Genomic DNA, 19,319 nt, shown 5'->3' on the forward strand with positions numbered 1-19,319 from the left:
ACGTTATTTGCCACTAATTGGTCCACTGCCACCGGGACTACAAACTAAAGGTTAAATTATATTTTAAAGTCTTTATTTATATTTAAGATTTAATTTGATCTCATTATTTTTAAATGGTTCAAATTGATTATGTGATTTTTTTAAAAATATTTAATGTTGTTTGTTCATTTAAATTGATATTAAATAATGCTAATGAATTTTGATGAAATTATAATATTAAACATTTTTTTTTTAAATTAGAGGATCAAATTATTATTTTTAAATAATATAATTAAATTAAACATTTTAAAAATAAGATATTAAATAAAAATATCTCTAACATTCCAAACACTTATTTTAATTAATTATTATTTAATTTAATTTTACTATTTTTAAAATATTTAATTTAGTTACACTATTTTTAAAATATCTAATTTGGTTCTAATATTTTTACAATAGTAATTTGATTCTCATTTTTTTATAAAATGTTTGACGTCCTTTTATCTAATTTTGTTAATACAGTTAGTGTTAGTTTAGAAGGAAGATCAACATTGGATCTTTTTTTAAAAAAAAATTAAGGATCAAATTGAATCATTTAAAAATAGTGGGATTGAATTAAATATAAAAATAAATAATGGGATAAAAAATATAGTTTAGTTTAAATGAAAGTACAAGATACAAATATATGTGGGACATTCTTTTTGAGGTAGTAAGCTTAGCGAGAATGAAGAATACATTGAAACTTCGGTCAACGACAAGAGGGTTGCTCAGCGAGCTTGGGCTCTTGTAATGTATTTAAGTTGTGTTGAATTAATCCATTTTGATCCATTTGGGTGGCTTGATGTTGTGATATTTTAGGATTTTGCTTAGGGTGAGGTTTTGGGTTTTTTAACTCGTCATGTTGGCTCATTTATGATGTGGTTAGGGTGTTGTATGACCAAAGTGATGCTTTAGATGGACTGATTTTGGGTTTGAAGGCCCGAGACTGCTTTGCATGTTGAGGACAAATTTTGCTTAGCGAACCTTCATAGCTTGAAGATTGAGCTTTGAAATTGGCTTAAATCCTAAACCCTAAATTTCGAGACATAATTCAACTAATGATACGATTTTGTGTATTTAAAAGTCTATTTTTCAATTATATATCCTTTTTCCATTTCAAATTCATCCTTACTCTCATATAATGATTTTTCATTCTTGTCGATCTTGGCATTTAGTTTCTTGGAATTATATAATCAAAAGAAAAGAATAAGGTTCAAGTTTAACTTCTAAATATAAATAACTATCTTTCTTTTCTTGTTTGGAGCTCTCCCATTAACACCAAAGTACTCATGTACATTCATCTTTGTGGATTAGTTCATCATTTAATTTAATATCTCACAAGCCTGTGAGGTCATAGGTATCTATGTCTCTTATTTTCTCTACTTTCTTTTTTACTCGTCTCAAGTTGAAAGTTATATTTGACATGCATAAGTGCAAAATGGAATCATAGATAACCTTCTTATTTTCTTCTCTTAGCATGCACTTGATTAAATGTACTCCAATTCTTCTCACATTATATGGCACCACACGTGAGACTCAAAATTCTCATGACTTTTTGTTTTTGTAGCTTTTTACCTCCAACTTAAGCATAGCTCTCCCACCAAAGAGCTATGAAGACATAAAAAAAAAAAAATTAGAACTCAATTATCATGAAGTTAAACAAATGAGCTAGTTATTATTATCTTTGTAATGTATAAATGGTAAAGACCAAAGAGATATTTGGTTGCTTCTTATCAAGTATATATTGTCATGTCTATTTCGAAAACCCCCTTAACTTTTTTAAGGATGTGTTTGTTTTAAGGTATTATTTTGCATTCTTAAGAATGAAATTTCTGAGAATATTATAAGTAGGAATATTATTCCTTGGAATGTTTAAAAAAATGTTAGGTTCATTTTAATATTCTTATGAATATTTTTAAAAAATTTAAAATAATTTAAATAAAAATTAATAAAAATGTTACAAGTGTACCTTTTTATATCTCCATGAGAATAAATATTTCTACTTTCATATTCTTAGAAATAGAAGAAGATGGCATGAAACAAACGCCCTTTTGAAATTTTGAAATTGTTGATCTAGTGTAACTCTTGTCCTTGTATTCTAAACCATTATTTAAAAAGTATTGCATAGGCCAATCAACATTTTTACTATTTGGATAGAAACTTTTGTCATAATAATATCTAACCTAATAAAAAATAAGGTGCTAAATACAAAAGAGATATTACTATTTAAAATGACAAGATTAGTTATAGATAACTTACCTAGTTTTAAGGTAATAGGCATTTGCTTGAAGATGTCTATGTAGCTGCAAATTCCATTTAGTGTCAATAATCTTTCACACTTTTTTATATTTTGACTCTTGCATTTGAAAATCTTTAGCAATTTTCTCTTTAACTTTATCCATTGGTTCATAAATGTATAACATGACTAGTTTTGAATCACCATTTACAAGTCTTCATTTTTTAAATTGGAATCACACATTTTAGGCGATATGTGATTTAATCTTCAAAATCTATTACCATTTAACACAAGATTCATAACTTATCTAGCTTATTTCTATGATGTAAACATGAATTTAAGAGCATTTTTTTTTTCTACTTAAAGTAATAGTGCAGGATAGGAAATTGCAAACCTTGTCATAGTTGATCTTATCAATTCCTTTACTTTGTGATGTTTCATATACAAATTAAGGAGCCATGTATGCCTTATATGTATGTAGTAATCTTCTTTGCATTGATGATAATATTATAGAATATCAAAAGTTTTTTAATATTTTGAATGACCAATTCAAGATTGTGCAATACAAAGGGACCAAAATAATTTGGTTCTCTTCTCCAAAAACATCACCAATCCATCAAGCTAATTTTCCAACCCTCTAAATTTCACAAAATTTAAACCTTTTTTTTAGGATTAATCCCTACATGACCAAGTAAAGGTTGTTTTAAGAGAAAGTTGTTTTCAATGCACAATTAAACTTTGGAGCACTAATTTGGATGAAATTGTTAGTTTTTAACTTAACCAATCAATTGATAGTTAAATCAAGGAGAAAATGATTGAAAACATATATAAGTATTAATCTTAGGTTTCTCTTAAACTTGAATATAACATTTTAATTACTTATATTTTAATCTTATTATGGAAACTAAAACCTTAGACAATTGTCTTACTTGGACTATACCATACAAATCCAATTATAATGTATAACATCTAGTCATTTGGGTAATGATATTTAGACTTAGTCCATTATTACTTTGTGGAATTAGATACGCTTATCCATATGTGTGTTTTAAAATAGTGTATCACAACTCTTAAACTCCAATTCTTTTAAATTGTTTTAATTCATTCCTTAAACTTCTTCATTTCAACAAGATAACATCCTCAATGATTTTTTTTTTGTAATTATCTTATTGTTATGGAGTATTCACCAGTTTCATTGGTAACTAATATCAGTTATAGAACTTGACTGATCACCTTTAATTGAATCTCTTTTTTCATACTTAAAACTTGAACTCGAAACCTTACTTTAGAAGATTGAGTTCAGTTCCATTTGGACCAATATCTTATTGATATATTTGAATAATCCTTGATGAGTTTAAGCTCCACTTGAGATACAAAATATGTGATATTACAAATGTGTCTAATAAAGTGTTTAATAATTACCTCTATTTTACTTAACCAATCAGTTGTCTAAAGAGAGGTCTTGAAGTGATTTTCACTCTTTAGGTAGTCTCTATGTAGCATATTGGCTAACTTGCCACACAAAAAGATATTTATATGACTATCCAAGTGTAATATAACACACTCATTCTTAATGTTTGCATGTTAGGCAAGGCCTAAACATGTGTTAATTAGGGTTTAGTAATTTTTTTTTCTTAATTTCTCATTTTTAATATATTATTTTTATTTTAATATTTTAGAAAATCTCAATAAAAAAAATAAATTTATATCACAATATAAATTATTTATCATAAATATAAACTAAAATTTATATATTTACTCATTAAAATATTTAATCATATCATAATTTATATATTCATAAATATTTATTTATTTTAAATTTTATTTATATATTAAAATATTATTATACTGTTAAAATATTAGTCTAAATTTGATTTTATACCGTATGTTTTAATATAAAATATGTAATTAAGATTATTTCTTTTTACATTAAAACAGATAATTTTGAGTAAATTTATTCTAATTTCAACACTAAATTGAAGTTAATTAAGATTAATTTATACATATATTTCAATGATTATTAAAATCTAAAATTATTAAAAGTTAATTATTTTTTTAGAGCACATAAATAATTAATTATTAAATTTTTTTTTAAATGGCATGGTTCTAGTAAAACTACTCACAATAATTATTATACTTTATATAAATTATCCAGTTAAACGGGTCGACCCGATTACCGGATCTTACAATTGTAACGGGTTCGACCCGGTTCTCACGCCACTAGGTCAAGCAAATTTATCGGACGGCTCAGATCTATTTTTCTAAGAGTTGGACAGAGAGTGGCGTCTATAAAAGTTAGAGGAACTCTGAAAAACCCTAGTTCTTCGCTACTGCGACTGCGCGCTTCCGCACGATGGGTATTCCCTCTCTTCTCTTTTCTCTTCATTACTTGCTTTAGATTCGTTTCTCCATGAATGTATCCGTTTCGATCTCCCGCTTCATTGTATTTACTGGCTTGTCGCGTATGATAAGGTGGACCTTGTTTCACTCCATTTTGGAAGCTTTTTGTATTTGATAGTAACATTCGAGGAGCTGAGCTGTAGAAAATTAGTATACAGAGTGTGTGATTTTAGATGGATTTTAGTGTTTTCTTTTCATATCATTCGGTTGATTGCACCGACCAGATTTAAATGCTTTGCGATTTTCTGGTGCTTGTGGTCAAGTTTTATCTTTATTTTCCTTGTATCAACCTAAATGGAATGATTGGTTATGATATTTGTAAAGGTTGTGTGTTGTGTGAAGTTGTTTTGTTGCTTGCTCCTATTTCGGTTTTGTAAGCTGATCTATATTCATTATGCTGTTATAGCGTTCTGCTATTATATGTAATTAGGCATTTGATGTGTTGGAACCAGTGGAACATGATGAATTGTGTTGATTTTGTTTTGCAGGTGCCTACAAGTATGTTTCGGAGCTTTGGCGCAAGAAGCAGTCTGATGTTATGCGATTCTTGCAGCGTGTGAGGTGCTGGGAGTACCGCCAGCAACCTTCTATTGTTCGTTTGACAAGGCCAACTCGCCCAGACAAGGCTCGCCGCCTGGGTTACAAGGCTAAACAGGTAAATATTATTTTTGTGTTTGACATAGCCTTTAGTGGTTTATATATCTGTGTTTATTCATCTGTTAATTTTTATTTTCCATTTTTGTTTTGTGGAAGTTGTGTTGTATCATTTATTATTTATATTTTTTGTGCTGTTTTCCTTTATTTTTTTTTTTGGTGAATATTAGTTGAGTGTTTATCAATAAATAAAGGACATTCTTCAGCGGATGGTTATGCCCCAATATAGCTGAAGCAGAGTGGAGTTTTTGTGTAATTCCTTTCTTATTTAGATTGTCTGGAAAATGGGTCATAAATGCTCAGAGTAAATAAACCTTGTGATTAAAGCATAATTGAGTCAGGCAAACTTTTTTGAGTAGAAGACAACAATGTACAGGTTAAGTTTATCCTGATGCATATATATTTTCTCTTGTTGAAATTGCATATTTTTAGATGATTGGATGCTTCCTGAGATCGAACGAACTAAAATGAGCAGTCGATCACTAGACTAAGCAAATTCCCTGTTTACTAAATTTGCTTGTGTAATTGGCCCACTCAGTTTTTCACTAAAGCAGTGAGAATTGTGTTTAGTTCTTATTTAAATTGATTATGTAAATGCGGCATAACTAATTGTTTAGCTATTTAGAATTATGGTAAAACAAACCTTGTGAATTAATGCATGGTTAAGTCAGATAGGTTTCTATGAAAGTATCTCACAACTATGTGCTGGTTAAGTGGTGTCCTGATACATATGTATTTTCCCTTGTGGAACGTGCATATGTTCAATGATTGGATACATCCTGAAACATGCTATAGTAAAACGAGCAGTGGATCATCTGACCAATCAGATTTTCTTAGCAAATTTGCTTTTGTAACAGTTGACACAGTTTTTCTACATTGTTGTTTACTTCTTACTTAAATGTACATAGTTTCTGTACTGTCTCGTAATTGTTCATTTGATTATGCCTTTTTCATTGCTATCAACTGGGTCAGTCCTTATAGAGCTGTTGCCCTTTTCTTATTATTATTTTTTTTAATTATTGATATTGATTATATAACATTCCAGGGTTATGTGGTTTACCGTGTTCGTGTTCGGAGGGGTGGCAGGAAGAGGCCAGTTCCAAAAGGTATTGTTTATGGTAAGCCAACCAACCAGGGTGTTACTCAATTGAAATTTCAGAGGAGCAAGAGGTCTGTTGCTGAGGAGCGTGCTGGAAGGAAGTTGGGTGGCCTCAGGGTCCTCAATTCGTACTGGGTGAATGAGGTTTGTAAACATAACATTGTTGAAAGTGAATCTGGTTATGAATTGTTGTCTGGTGGTTGGTCTGATGCTATTGTTATGTGTTACAGGACTCGACCTACAAATATTTTGAGGTCATTCTGGTGGACGTTGCCCACAGTGCTATAAGAAATGATCCAAGGATCAACTGGCTCGTCAATCCAGTCCACAAACACAGGGAACTTCGTGGCCTCACTTCTGCTGGGAAAAGTAACAGGGGTTTACGTGGCAGAGGACATCTGTACCACAAAAATCGTCCATCCCGCAGGGCAACCTGGAAGAGAAACAACACCCTTTCCCTTCGTCGTTACCGCTGATTTTATTGCAGTTATCGTATGTTCCTTTCTTTTCCGAATATTATTTGGAGTGCATTATGTAGACTTTAGTAAATCGTCAGTTTTGAATGCTTGATGATGCAAGATTTTTGCAATGTGCCGGAAGTGTTTTTATTTATTGTCGTACTTTTTCATCGTGGCAAATCTCGTGCTATGGTTATTTTTGGAGTCCGACTATTTCTTTTTTTGTTGTTTACTAGATCCACCTATCGTTTCTTTGAGGTTTGAGAGGCGAAAAATCAGAAAATCAACGGCATAAAGTTTTTATTTTCGTTTTAATTTTTGGCGTAGTGATAATACTATAAAACACGGCGTGAAAGATGGAAATAGTAATGTATGTTTTAACTTGTTCCTTTATTATTTTTTTTATAGCAATGATTTGGTTATTTTTGTTAATGGAGCATTTTGTGATGCTTGATTTCATATTGAATTAACAAATAATTTTAGTATTATTATTTAAACGTGTTATTATTATTTTTTTGTATAACTGCCAAATTAATGGTTAAGTGATATAAATGATTTAATACTAGCTTCTGCTTCTGTATAAAGTATGTGGTGCAATGATTTTAATTTTAATTGCGATGTATAAGGCAAATCTATCTGGTATCTCAGATGAAAACTTGTTTGAATATGCAATTTTTCCCCATTTAGGATAGCATTTAGAATAAGATGTTTGTTGAGTATGAGAAGTTAACTTACTCAAAATTATAATATATTCATGCACTTATGTTAGTTAATTTTTCAGCCGTTTTTAATTTCACTTAATGTCTCGAACTTAGATACAAACAATTTTTTTTCCCAAAACAAGCTGACCCACTAATTGTAGTAAAATAAAATGTTAGTTATTAAATCTTATGACAGTAGAAAGTCACTAGAAGTAAGTTTTGAAGAGTTTAAAGTCAGATGTGAAAAATTACCAACTTTTTCAATTTAGTTCTTAAATTTGACCCAGTTGCCTTATTAGTTAATTAACTTTATTAAAATAAGATTAAATTATGTATTTTTTTCCCTTCCTGATATTTTATTATTTTTAATCAGTTTAATTTGGCCTTCTATTTTTTTTTTTTAAATATTCAATGTTATTATTTCGTCTAAATTGACATTAAAGATGTTAATGAAATGGGATGGAAAAATATCATTAAACATCAAATCATTTATAAATGTTAAGATTAAATTAAACATTCTATAAATAAAAAGATTAAATTGGACAAAAAATTATCTTATATTTTTGTTTAGATAAATTTAAAATTTTTAATTTATTTAATATTTTTTTATTAGATGATTTATTCATTTTGTAATACTTTTTTTTTTAATTTCAAGTACTCAAGTAAAAAAAATTTATCTAGAAAAAAATGTTTGATAAAATTTTATTTAATTTGATCTTATTATTTTTAAAATATTTAATTTGATCCCACTAATTTTTTTAAATGTTTAATGTTGTCTTTTAATATATTTTTATTAATGTTATTATTGTCAATTTAGATAAAAATGCAACATTAAACATATTTTAAAATTTAAAGAATCGAATTGAACTTTTTAAAAATAAGATTAAAAATATAATTTAATTTTCAAATAAAAAACAGTGCCTACATTTATATTTCATTTCATGGAAATTCAAAACATTAACTTACGTACTTTATCTTATTCAAAGCATTAACTTAGGTACTTTATCTTAAAGTATTGTAGTAACACTTTTGAAGTTTTTATTTTTTATTTTTTTAATCATGATATTAATATAAAGTATTTATTGTCTCTCAATCAAGAACTATGAGTATATATAAAATAAATATTTTTTTCCTATCATGATTTATTTTATATTTAAGTTTAAGATTTTAATTTTGAATAACTTAATTAAAATATATAAGTCGCAGTTACTTATAGAGTGAACCTTATGTCTTAGTCAACCGTACCGTTATTTGGCACCTTCATATAAGCCTACGACTATCTCTGCCTCTAGTGACTTAAAAAACTTCACAATTCAATTTCAAGGGTGGACTCTCTCACTAGTTACTACACATAAGATGGAGATCATCACCATGTTAGGAGGATGAAGAACATAACTCCGCGACATATGATTCTACACCGATCACTAATCTCATGCACAACTATTATGCAGTATGTTGCCACTTGCCACTGCATGATGGTTATTGAGGGAGAGAGAGACCTTCAAGATGGATTTTCCTATATTTCATAGTTAATGAAATGAACATTACCAAAGAATGGATTTAATTGCTCACATTTGTTTTGGTCATACCAATAACAAACATTACAAAAGAATGGATTTAACTTACTTTGCTGAAAAATTCTAGCTTGTTTATTTGGCTAAAACAACACAGTAACGGGCTACACATGCTTATGCATATCACATCTTCATAAGAAAAGATTCCTGCATGTTGTTTATTTGGCTAAAACTTTCAGCTGACTTCTTACTTTCCACTGTTTCAGTTTACAGAAAATGAGTAGCAGAAAACATAGGAGCTAAAGTTACCAGTTGACTAAAGTTTAGGTGGAAGAAATGTGAAGTTTCACAAATCATTTAGCACCTTTAATGAGGTAGAAAAGAAGGTATGGCATCCCCCATGAGCCTGCTCAGATACAAGCTTAAAGCGCTTTTGAGAATTTTTTTACATAAAAACACTCTTTATTTTCAGTAAAGAAACTTTCAAAAACGATTTTAACTTGTATCGAAACAGATTCTATGTCAAAGAACACACAACAAAAGAGACAATCACTACTTTCACTTCTAAGTTGGAACACTCAACTTTTGAGTCCATCCATAACTTCTTCAATAGTAACAAATCGACCATTTTCTATAGAGAGCTGTGCTGCAACTCCAATAGCAACAGATATTAATCCATCTTGGAGATCTACACTAGGAGCCTTTTCTCCTTTAGCTCTGATTGCAGACAAGAAGTTAAGGTGTTCCAGATAGCTAGACCCATGATGTAGCCCATCATATCTGTAAAATGAAAATCCAAGTCACAAAAGATTTCTCATAATAACAGGAGCCACTTAAATTTCATTTCACCATCTCAAAGCTTCGGTAATTGATGAAACATTTAACAGAGAAGCTACCCACTTTATCCTGGGATCCTCAGCTTTCAAAGTCTGGACACCATCTCGCCCCGCTTCTCGTGCACCAAACCGCACAACACTCTCAGGAACAAAGGCTTCTCCCTGTTATAAATGATTTATGTCGAGATACAAAGCATGCTAACATCTTGACATTTATTCATGAAAGAAAGATAGGTTGTATTTATTATAGTTTTAAATTATGCACCTTATCATTGAAATGTTGAACTGAAGCATAACTGATCAACCTTATTGTATCTTGATCAAAAAGTTACCACAAAAAATACAATTGAAGATAACAGGTAGAGTGAATGGTTGATAGGGAGAGAATTTTACCTTCCCAATATCACCAACAACAGATATTTCTTGCTCATTTTTACTCCCCTCGGCAAACATACAAAGGTCAAGCATTCCTCGAGAACCATTGTCAAATTCAACTATAACATATGCATTGTCAATGATATCTGGCACCTGCCCAAAGTAAACCAGTGAATGGCAATAATAACATGAAACAATAATGTTTATAAAAAAGCCATGTGCCGATTACTCTTGTCGCACAGAAGCACATGATAATATATTCCAGTTAGAACTGTGACAATATGAACAAAAGTCCCTAAAAATGAACATTGAAAAACAGAATATACCATAATCCTCATATAGGAAAAAGTCATAATCAGTATTTCCTCACGGAAAAAGGACAAACACCAGGGAACCTCAACTTTCTCTAACCAAATCTTTCAAATAATCACATATCAAGTTCTAAAATTCTCCCTAGCCTGTGAGTGATGGGTGCACAAATATACATTAATAATATATATATATATATATATATATATATATATATATATATATATATATATATTTTTTTTCCTAAAACACGTTGAGATTTTAATTTGATGGTTCATCATGATTATTACATTCATTATTCAACAAGACTTGTACCTAGTGTTATAACAGGTTACTCTTTTATACATTGGTAACACTATTTGGTTTGATATGCTTATTGGTTCAAGGGATTATGCGTTAGTATTGAACAAGTGAAACCAAACTCTGCACAATCCCTTTTTGGGATTGATGAACATTATACAGAGATTATAATCAGTATTAATCAAAGCAGCATACAGACTAACAGTAGGATTAATGTTTAACGCTTGGTCATAGAGTGACTGTAATTCATGTGCAGAATCTAATCTACCTTTCCATCATATATTTCATCCTTGTGATTAACATCAATAGCTCCAGAAGCCATCACACGAACAGGATTTGCACCAACAAACAGCCTCATTAGATCAAAGAAGTGGCAACACTTCTCTACCAGAGTGCCCCCTGAGTTAATATTGAACCGATTCCAATTGTTCACCTACGATCAATATCACTTTTCAGCTTGCTGACTATGAGAACCTAAAAACGTGATGTTATTTCAATTTCTGCAAAATCTAACCTTAACCAAAAAAGGAAACCGATGCTCACGAATTGCTACCATCCTGACACGTCCAAGGTTTCCTCCCTTAACTATTTCTATCAACTTTGCAACAGGTGGCATGTATCTATATTCCAGTCCAACTTGCACCAATATATCTGGTCTCTTTCTGGCAGCATGAACAACCTAATGCAAAGTAACACACAGGAACAATAATTTACTGCATCATCATCAAATACTTATTGGAGGATCAAAGTCAAACAGCATAATTAAACACCTGCTACCTGATCAAGACTTTCAGTTAGCATTTTTCCAAAAATAAAAATAAAAAAATAAAACACATTTAGTCCACAGCCTAACTTAACTAACGGGGAAAAAACACAATACAATCAGTTAATTACTCTCTTTTTGTAAAGGCAATGAAATAAATTGATTAAATTCTATGTTCCTTCTCTACAATTTACTATGGCAACAAGGAATTAAAATGTTACTATATTTATTCCTTTTCCTACTTCGGTGGAAAGATTACAAGTTACTAAAGCTCATTCATGCCCTCTCCCACCTAATGGTATGGCATCCCATAACAATACTCATTTACCAAAAAACAGTTTATGCTATTTTTGGCAGCATGCTTTACTTGTTTATGAAGCCATACAACTAATACAAATATTCAACTGTCACATGATAACAGTTAAGGAAATGACACATGTATAGTTGAAATCCCCTTTCCCGAGGGAGAGCACAAGGGCTTTTCTATGAAGACTAGTCATTAGTCTTTATATAAAATTGCATTCTAACAGTTAAGCCAATAAGCAGCAACAAATTTTATGGAAGGAATGACAAACCTCTTTGCAGTGAGAAACTGTGGTGCACAAGGGCTTTTCTACCAGTACATGATGGGGTTTGGAATGATTGATTATATCCATAAGAATCCTATGATGGGTCATGTTAGGAGTGGATACCACCAAAACATCACATAGTCCACTGTCCAACAGCTCCTGGTGACCTGAGAAAACCTTCACAACTTTCAACTCAAGGTCATTCATTCGCCTCACTTAACTAGGGATCTGTTTAAGTAAATTTCTCCAAAAGCACTTCTAGGATAGAAAATAGAGAAAAAAAAAATGAAATAAGTTTCTCCATAAAGTAAAATTAGTTTATGTATAAATTAATTTATGAAGAGCTCTCTTGTATTAGTTTTCCCAAAATCTTGTTTTTAATTTATTGATAAGCTAATTTTAACTTATGAAAAAACTTATTTTGGTTTCTTTCATATATTTTTTTTTCTTTTATAGGCACTTTTGGAGAAATTTACCTAAACAGATTTCATGTAGCATTTTCTGCTTAATCAAACTATCAGCAAAATACAAATACTGCCCAGATAATTGCAGATAGAACTTAGATGTTTACAAATGAAACCTCATCAATAGCATAGCATTTCTCTATCCAAGTCAAAATAATAACAAAATATAATATAGATATCAAGAGATGAATTTGCTATATGATGAAAGTAAAAAAGAAAACAGGGTTATTTTCATTCATAGTACCTTGAGAGGCCAACTAAAGGAGTGTGCTAAGTCAAGGGCGAGTTGTTGAGAGGGAAGATGAGGGTCAGCAATAGCCACTACCGCCACACCTTCGGTGCGAAGATGGTACAAATTCAGTAGATGCTCTCTACCCATCATTCCAACTCCTATGATTCCGTACTTTACAATAGCACCTGCCATGGATTCTGAATGCTGAATCTTCTAATCTAATCTAACAACACCTCTTCAACTTTTGGGTTTGCTTTGGTTTGTCAAAAATCATGTAATTGGAGTCATAGAGGATATTTCATCCATTCATTGTTCCCTATCCGACAAAATCAGCCATGTCAGTTCACATCTTTTTTTTTTTCATTTAAACTAGATTATGTTTTCTTTTTTTGTTTTATTTGTTTTCGAAAATAATAATAACTATAATAGTGTTATATTATCATAAATTTGTTGGGTTTTATGATAATATTAAAAATTTATATTTAATATAATTTTTAATTGATTAACGGTATTAAAAAAATCATTATACGAAAATTAAAATCTTTGGATAAACTATTTTTTATTTATTTATGAAAATTTATTAAGATCGTTTTTTTTGCACCATGTATTAAGATCGTTATTTACTATCATTTTGTGTTTCACATTTCACTTTGATTGTGATTATTAAGTTATATTGTATGTGTAGATACCAATTTATCATAGGAAAATTAAATTTTTATCTAACGTCATTGGCCGTTGCACTTGACAGTGGATTCAAGAACACTTATTTCACATTATTTTTGTTATTGAGAAAATAATTTGTATGTTACACTTTTATCGCATATAAAGTGGCACATTAATAATGTGGCACATTAATAATATTTAATGGAAATTTAAATATTCTTTTTAATTATTAGAATCTATGACATACGTGTTTTATAATTTAAAAATATTACGAACAAGGTCAAAATCAATCCTTATCATTGTTTTAAAAACCATTTCAAATCTTCAGAATTTTTTTTTTTCAAAATCAACGAGAACAGTTTTTTTTTCACCAATGAGTACATGTTAAATACTTAAATCGGCTCAAATTGATGTAGAAAATCAGTTTGGACAAGTTTTTCTTTTTTTATCCAAAACATTTTAAAGATAAATAAAAACACATAAAGATTCCACACAAGTATAAATTATTTTTTCAATCATAAATTTTATCCTATAAAATATATAATTTAATATTTATATTAATTTAGAATTTTTTAGATATTGATTTCTAATAATTTAATATTATTTTATTATCTAAAATAAACTTAAATATGTTTTATCATGCAAAATGAATAAATTTTGATTTTAGTCCATATATATATATATATATATATATATATTATTTTCATTCTCTAAACTTTGAAATTATTATTTTTAGGTCTTAATTATTATATGATATTTATTAACTACTTTTATGTTTATAAGAAATTAAGTGTTCATTCCAAGAATATCGACATTTATTTATAATATCATGTCAATATGTGACATTTTAAATAAAAATTTATAAATTTTAAAAATAAATATGATTTATTTATCATAAAAATAAAAGTTAGAAAAATTAATAATAATGACTTTAAATTTTAAAAAGATAAAAATCAAAGAAAAATATTTTGTAAAGATAAAATAAAGATTTATTCATTTTATAAGGTCAAAAATAAATTTTTAAAAGATAAAAACAAAAAACAATATTTTATAAAGATCAAAATCAAAACTCATTCATTTTATAAAAATTAAAAAAATATATAAACTTTTAAAATCTTAAATATATATTAAAAATAACTTTGATTACTTGATATTAGACAATGATTTGATTATGATAAAATCGTTGAATGTTAAACAAGCCTTTAACCAGTTCAATAACCAATTAAATTTTAAAAAATATTGATCGATACACTTACAACACCGTTGGATAATTGGACAGTTAAACAAGAGTGGGTGAAAGGGGTTAAAAATATATTTATTTTTCATATAGCCAAGACTATCTTCTCCTTGTTTATTATGCTTTTTTATTCTTCCCATTTTCAATAAATTGTAAAATGGTTATATATTGTAAATACCCATTTTTCTTTGAAAAATTATGTGGTAGAAATATTAGGAACTAATCACTATACACAATAATATTGATTACATTATAAACAATAATTAAAAGGAAATAGCTATACGACACTAAAATTTTAAAATTAATAAACAGATCTTAAATGGACAATAGAGTTGGCATTGCATTTGCTTTACCATTTTATTCCAATAATCACTAGGCATATGATATAATCGATATTTTTACTGTCATTAGAATTCATTGATAAAAGCTTACAATTACTCCGGATTGCAAAAAAGAAATAAATTTGATTTGGAATATATAAACTTAAGATCTTACAAAACTGGCAGCTAAAAAATAAGTTAAAATACATTTTAAATCTTTATAATTTCACTTAATTTACTTTTTAGTTTAGTTTGTATAATTTAAAATATTTTTTAATATTTTTTAATCATTTTTAGTTCATATAATTTAAAATAAGTTTTTTTTAACTCTGCTTAAGATAAATCTTTTTAATTTATATACTTATAATTTTTCATTAATTTTTTTAATGTTAAGATAACAGTGGTATTTTAATTTAATTGTGCCTTATATCGAATTTATTATACAAAAATTATTTTAAATTAGATTTTTAAATTAAATCTCTCAACATTTTGTAACTCTTTTGTAGCCTCACTTGTGACACTCATTATTGAAACACTTTTTTACTTTCACAAAATTGAAAACCTTTATCATATTAACACAAAATAAACATTACAAAAAAAAAAGTTAACAATAGAGACTAAAAGAATTTAATAACTTCAATATATAGAGATTAAAAAAATCTATCTTAAACTAGGAATAAATAATGTTGAAAAAGATAATTATAAGAATTAAAAAATCTACTTTAAACTATAGAAATTAATAAATAAAGTAAGTGAAACTATATGAAAAAAAAAACATTTCACTAACAAGTAAATGGGGGCAAATGGTCTGAAACTGACTGTGTCAGGTAAAAGCTTTATTTTATCCTTTCAAATAAAATTAATTAATATTTTGTCATGAAGAATTTGTAGGAGCTCGAGTCAAATTTGGGCACCATATGAAGATGCGAAGAAACAAATTGTTGGGATACAAACAAGTCCCACATCGATAAAATATGATAAAAAATAACAACTTATATAGAATAAACATATTTTATGATTGAGAGGCCTTTTAGGTGATGACCAAAAGTAAAAATATCCTAAGACAGATTCTACTGCAGTCCCTCTATAAAGACAGATTCTACTGCAGTCCCTCTATAAAGACAGATTTTGCTGCATGAAATGTTAGGTCTCTTGTTTGAGGGAGGATTGTTGGGATACAAACAAGTCCCACATCGATAAAATATGATAAAAAATAACAACAGGTTAGGTCTCTTGTTTGAGGGAGGATTGTTGGAATACAAACAAGTCCCACATCGATAAAATATGATAAAAAATAACAACTTATATAGCATAAACATACTTCAATGATTGAGAGGCCTTTTGGGTGATGATTAAAAGTAAAACCGTGAGGGTTTAAGCTCAAAACGAACAATATCTCATCATTGTGGAGTATGCTTGTGTAATAAACTTATAAAACAACCCTCATAAAATATCCCCTCAGACAAATACCATAAAATAACCCTTACAGAAACATTGTTCTTTACAAAGTACAAACCGTCTGGTTTGTTAAGGCTTTGATGCTTCTCAATGACTGCTCGAAAAGGGTATATAGTAGTTACCAGGGCAGAAATCCACAAAATGTATACGACAAAATTTGATTTACGCCTTTATTAGATAGTTTTAGGTTCTAATGGCTATTGTTTATTGAAGATAACGGTGTTAGAGCAGATGGCTGCATGGACTCCAAAGGTTCTTTCAAATATATTTGGGATTATTGATCAGTGGAGTAGAAGTTAAATTTTTTTTTTCAGAGACAAGCCCCTCTTCTTTTTGCATATGGCTCTTCATTACTAATTTAAATTGATCTATATTTAGAGTAATAGAAAATTCGAGTAGTTTGAACTACATAGCATCCAGGTTCTGTATGTCAACACTTTTATTGCTTGCGTAGTTAAAATTCAGAAGGCTGCATTCTATATTGGTTATTCTTATTTATGACGCCAAAATGAAGTTTTTCTATTACATTACATTACATGACAAAACCAATGCAAGTCTTTCAACCGATGATGGGCCTTCTTCCCTGATGGCTCAGGTGCATTGATCAGCTGAATGAAAGATCTTCCCAAAAAAAAACCTTATCCTAACATTCACATTCTAACAAAATTGAGACTGATGACTGGTGTTAATCTGTTTGGACAAGGTGTGCATCGATCCGAATGTCAATCGAGATATGAGATTTATGCGTTCTACACAACCTCTTTCTGCCTAAAATTTCGTACTTTTTATTCAAAACGATATTGACTTGGTTCATGCTGATAACTAAGAACTATCCAACATACCAAAAACGTACCGATGCTTCATAGAGACCATATGCACACAGCAAGATTTTTTGGTTGGGTTGGAGGGGGTTCATGCTTCAGAACTCCGTCATGAGCACTAGTCGTTTCTCTAGAAGAGACATCTAAAATATTCTAAACTTAAAGCTGAAAAACAAAAATGTTTATAAAAATATTGAGCTAATTACAAAAGGTTTAAACCTCTTAAAAGTCATTTTATGAGCAAACGTACTCCATTTTCACCACAAAAGCCAAGACCCAAGAGCTACATTGCTTTCCACTTTCATGTCTTTTGCAGTTTCTCCACCAACACTCGATATATAAGCTTATCGGGGCATGATTTGATCAATTTAGATGGGTGAAGTATAACCCATTAAAACACGATCCAACAAAAATTCTCACAACTATTTTTGTTAATATGCCATACACTGCTATAACAGTCTCTCTAAATTAATGAAAAATAATTACTAGCCATATCAAACTAAAAATGCTACGAACATTTCTTAACAGACACCCAACTAACAGGAGTTAGTATATGGAAATCCAGCGAAAAGTAAAAACCAGTTACGAAAGGATTCATATATTTGAAAGATTACTGCCCAACTTCAAGTTCCTAATTCCTACCTAAACCAACATAAATTCACAACACTTGAGTATCCTCATGGAACAAGACCAAATAATCCAATAATCAAGGCTGGGGCAGCAACAATCAGATCTTTCTTCTTGCTTAAAGGGAAAATAAATAAATAAATAAACAAACAAATAAATGCAAATCACGTATATAGAGATTTTTTTGTGCTACACAATATTGAACACGAGGAGCATCTCAATAGGAGGAGAGTTCAGAATCAAGTGAAGAAGCAGTTAAGAGATTTAGAATGTCAAAATGCATTTACAATTGAACAAATGGTAGATCTGTCGAAGCCTCTAACTCTAAGCTAATCAATCACCCCCTCCAAACTAAACCAGAGGCTTCTCACATCACAACCACCACCATCACCATGTCTCTATATCAAATCAAAACCTTGTTCCTGAAATAGCAATCAATATTAGTCCCACCAAATGTTCCTACACTCGGATCTACAAACTCTAATTCGACAACCCCAAATAAAAAAAAAAAGTTTGAAACCCTCATTTATGATTTGAATAACGACGTGGACATTAGAAGGAATCGGAAAAGACGAAATGAAAGGGAATTGTAAAAAGAAAGGGCACACCTACGTCTGTTTGGAGTAGGCGGAAGAGGAGGGACCGCGCTTGTTACGGAACATCATGTAACCGACGGGTAACACGACTCCGATCATCATGACGGCGGCTCCGATCAAGTACCGGAGTGGGCTTGGTGGCTCCACCTCTACCAAGTTCCTAATCTGCATCGCAATTCACCACATTACGATCCCAATTCGGTTAGATCCGAAATTGAAAACCCTAACAACACCTGAATCTACTTACAGGCATCTCCACCAAACGCAAAATGTTCCCACTCGCTGTTTTGTCGTTTACTCCACTGCCAAGTGCCAAGAACCTTCTCTTTTAATTCAATAAATGACTCGATTTTAAACTCGCGTTTTTCATATTTTATTAACCTCGCAACCTCCTTACGGCAATACGGATCCCAATATACGGTAAATCCTAAACATGCTGATTCATAAAGTTACTATTGGGCCTTGCTTTCTCCAACCCCTTAAGAACTTGGGCTTGCAGTTCTCGTCACAACTCACAAGTGGTGGGCATCAAGCAAGTGAGTACACAGTAGAGGAAGCAAATGCCCGTGTAGTTACCGCTGACTGGTGACCATTGATCAAGGACTCGTACACACTTCTGGGCTTCGTTTAGAACAAAAAAACATGTCTTTTTGTTATTTACACCCCTTT

At 30.0% G+C, this 19,319-nt stretch overlaps 3 protein-coding genes across 5 annotated transcripts; 1 reads left to right on the forward strand and 2 right to left on the reverse strand.

Annotated features, from left to right (window-relative positions):
* Nucleotides 1–4,470: 4,470 nt before the first annotated feature.
* On the forward strand, nt 4,471–7,045 carry LOC109809938 (large ribosomal subunit protein eL15z). Its single transcript, XM_020373368.3, has 4 exons — nt 4,471–4,611; nt 5,143–5,309; nt 6,354–6,551; nt 6,638–7,045. The coding sequence occupies exons 1-4, from the start codon at nt 4,608–4,610 to the stop codon at nt 6,881–6,883; spliced, it is 615 nt and encodes a 204-aa protein (XP_020228957.1). The 5' UTR covers nt 4,471–4,607; the 3' UTR covers nt 6,884–7,045.
* A 2,225-nt stretch (nt 7,046–9,270) lies between these two features.
* Nucleotides 9,271–13,239, reverse strand: LOC109809844 (Oxidoreductase family protein). Of its 2 annotated transcripts, none has more exons than XM_020373247.3 (7): nt 12,941–13,239; nt 12,239–12,409; nt 11,415–11,579; nt 11,169–11,333; nt 10,310–10,444; nt 9,981–10,078; nt 9,271–9,860 (listed from the first exon to the last, which is right to left on the reverse strand). In XM_020373247.3, exons 1-7 carry the CDS (start codon nt 13,118–13,120, stop codon nt 9,659–9,661), a joined length of 1,116 nt encoding a protein of 371 aa, XP_020228836.1. In that variant the 5' UTR covers nt 13,121–13,239; the 3' UTR covers nt 9,271–9,658. The 2 variants fall into 2 exon arrangements, with proteins under 2 accessions (XP_020228836.1, XP_082931490.1); XM_083075364.1 differs by having other exon boundaries at nt 12,239–12,490; nt 12,941–13,081.
* Nucleotides 13,240–18,196: 4,957 nt separating this feature from the next.
* On the reverse strand, nt 18,197–18,891 carry LOC109808958 (uncharacterized). 2 transcript variants are annotated; one of them, XM_020372159.3, is made up of 2 exons: nt 18,667–18,891; nt 18,197–18,476 (listed from the first exon to the last, which is right to left on the reverse strand). In XM_020372159.3, the coding sequence occupies exons 1-2, from the start codon at nt 18,819–18,821 to the stop codon at nt 18,458–18,460; spliced, it is 174 nt and encodes a 57-aa protein (XP_020227748.1). In that variant the 5' UTR covers nt 18,822–18,891; the 3' UTR covers nt 18,197–18,457. The 2 variants fall into 2 exon arrangements, with proteins under 2 accessions (XP_020227748.1, XP_020227750.1); XM_020372161.3 differs by having other exon boundaries at nt 18,663–18,891.
* Between the last annotated feature and the right edge of the window lie 428 nt (nt 18,892–19,319).

Source organism: Cajanus cajan, chromosome 5 (assembly GCF_000230855.2).
Source record: "Cajanus cajan strain Asha chromosome 5, NIPB_CcT2T_4, whole genome shotgun sequence".
NCBI classification, from domain to species: Eukaryota; Viridiplantae; Streptophyta; class Magnoliopsida; order Fabales; family Fabaceae; genus Cajanus; species Cajanus cajan.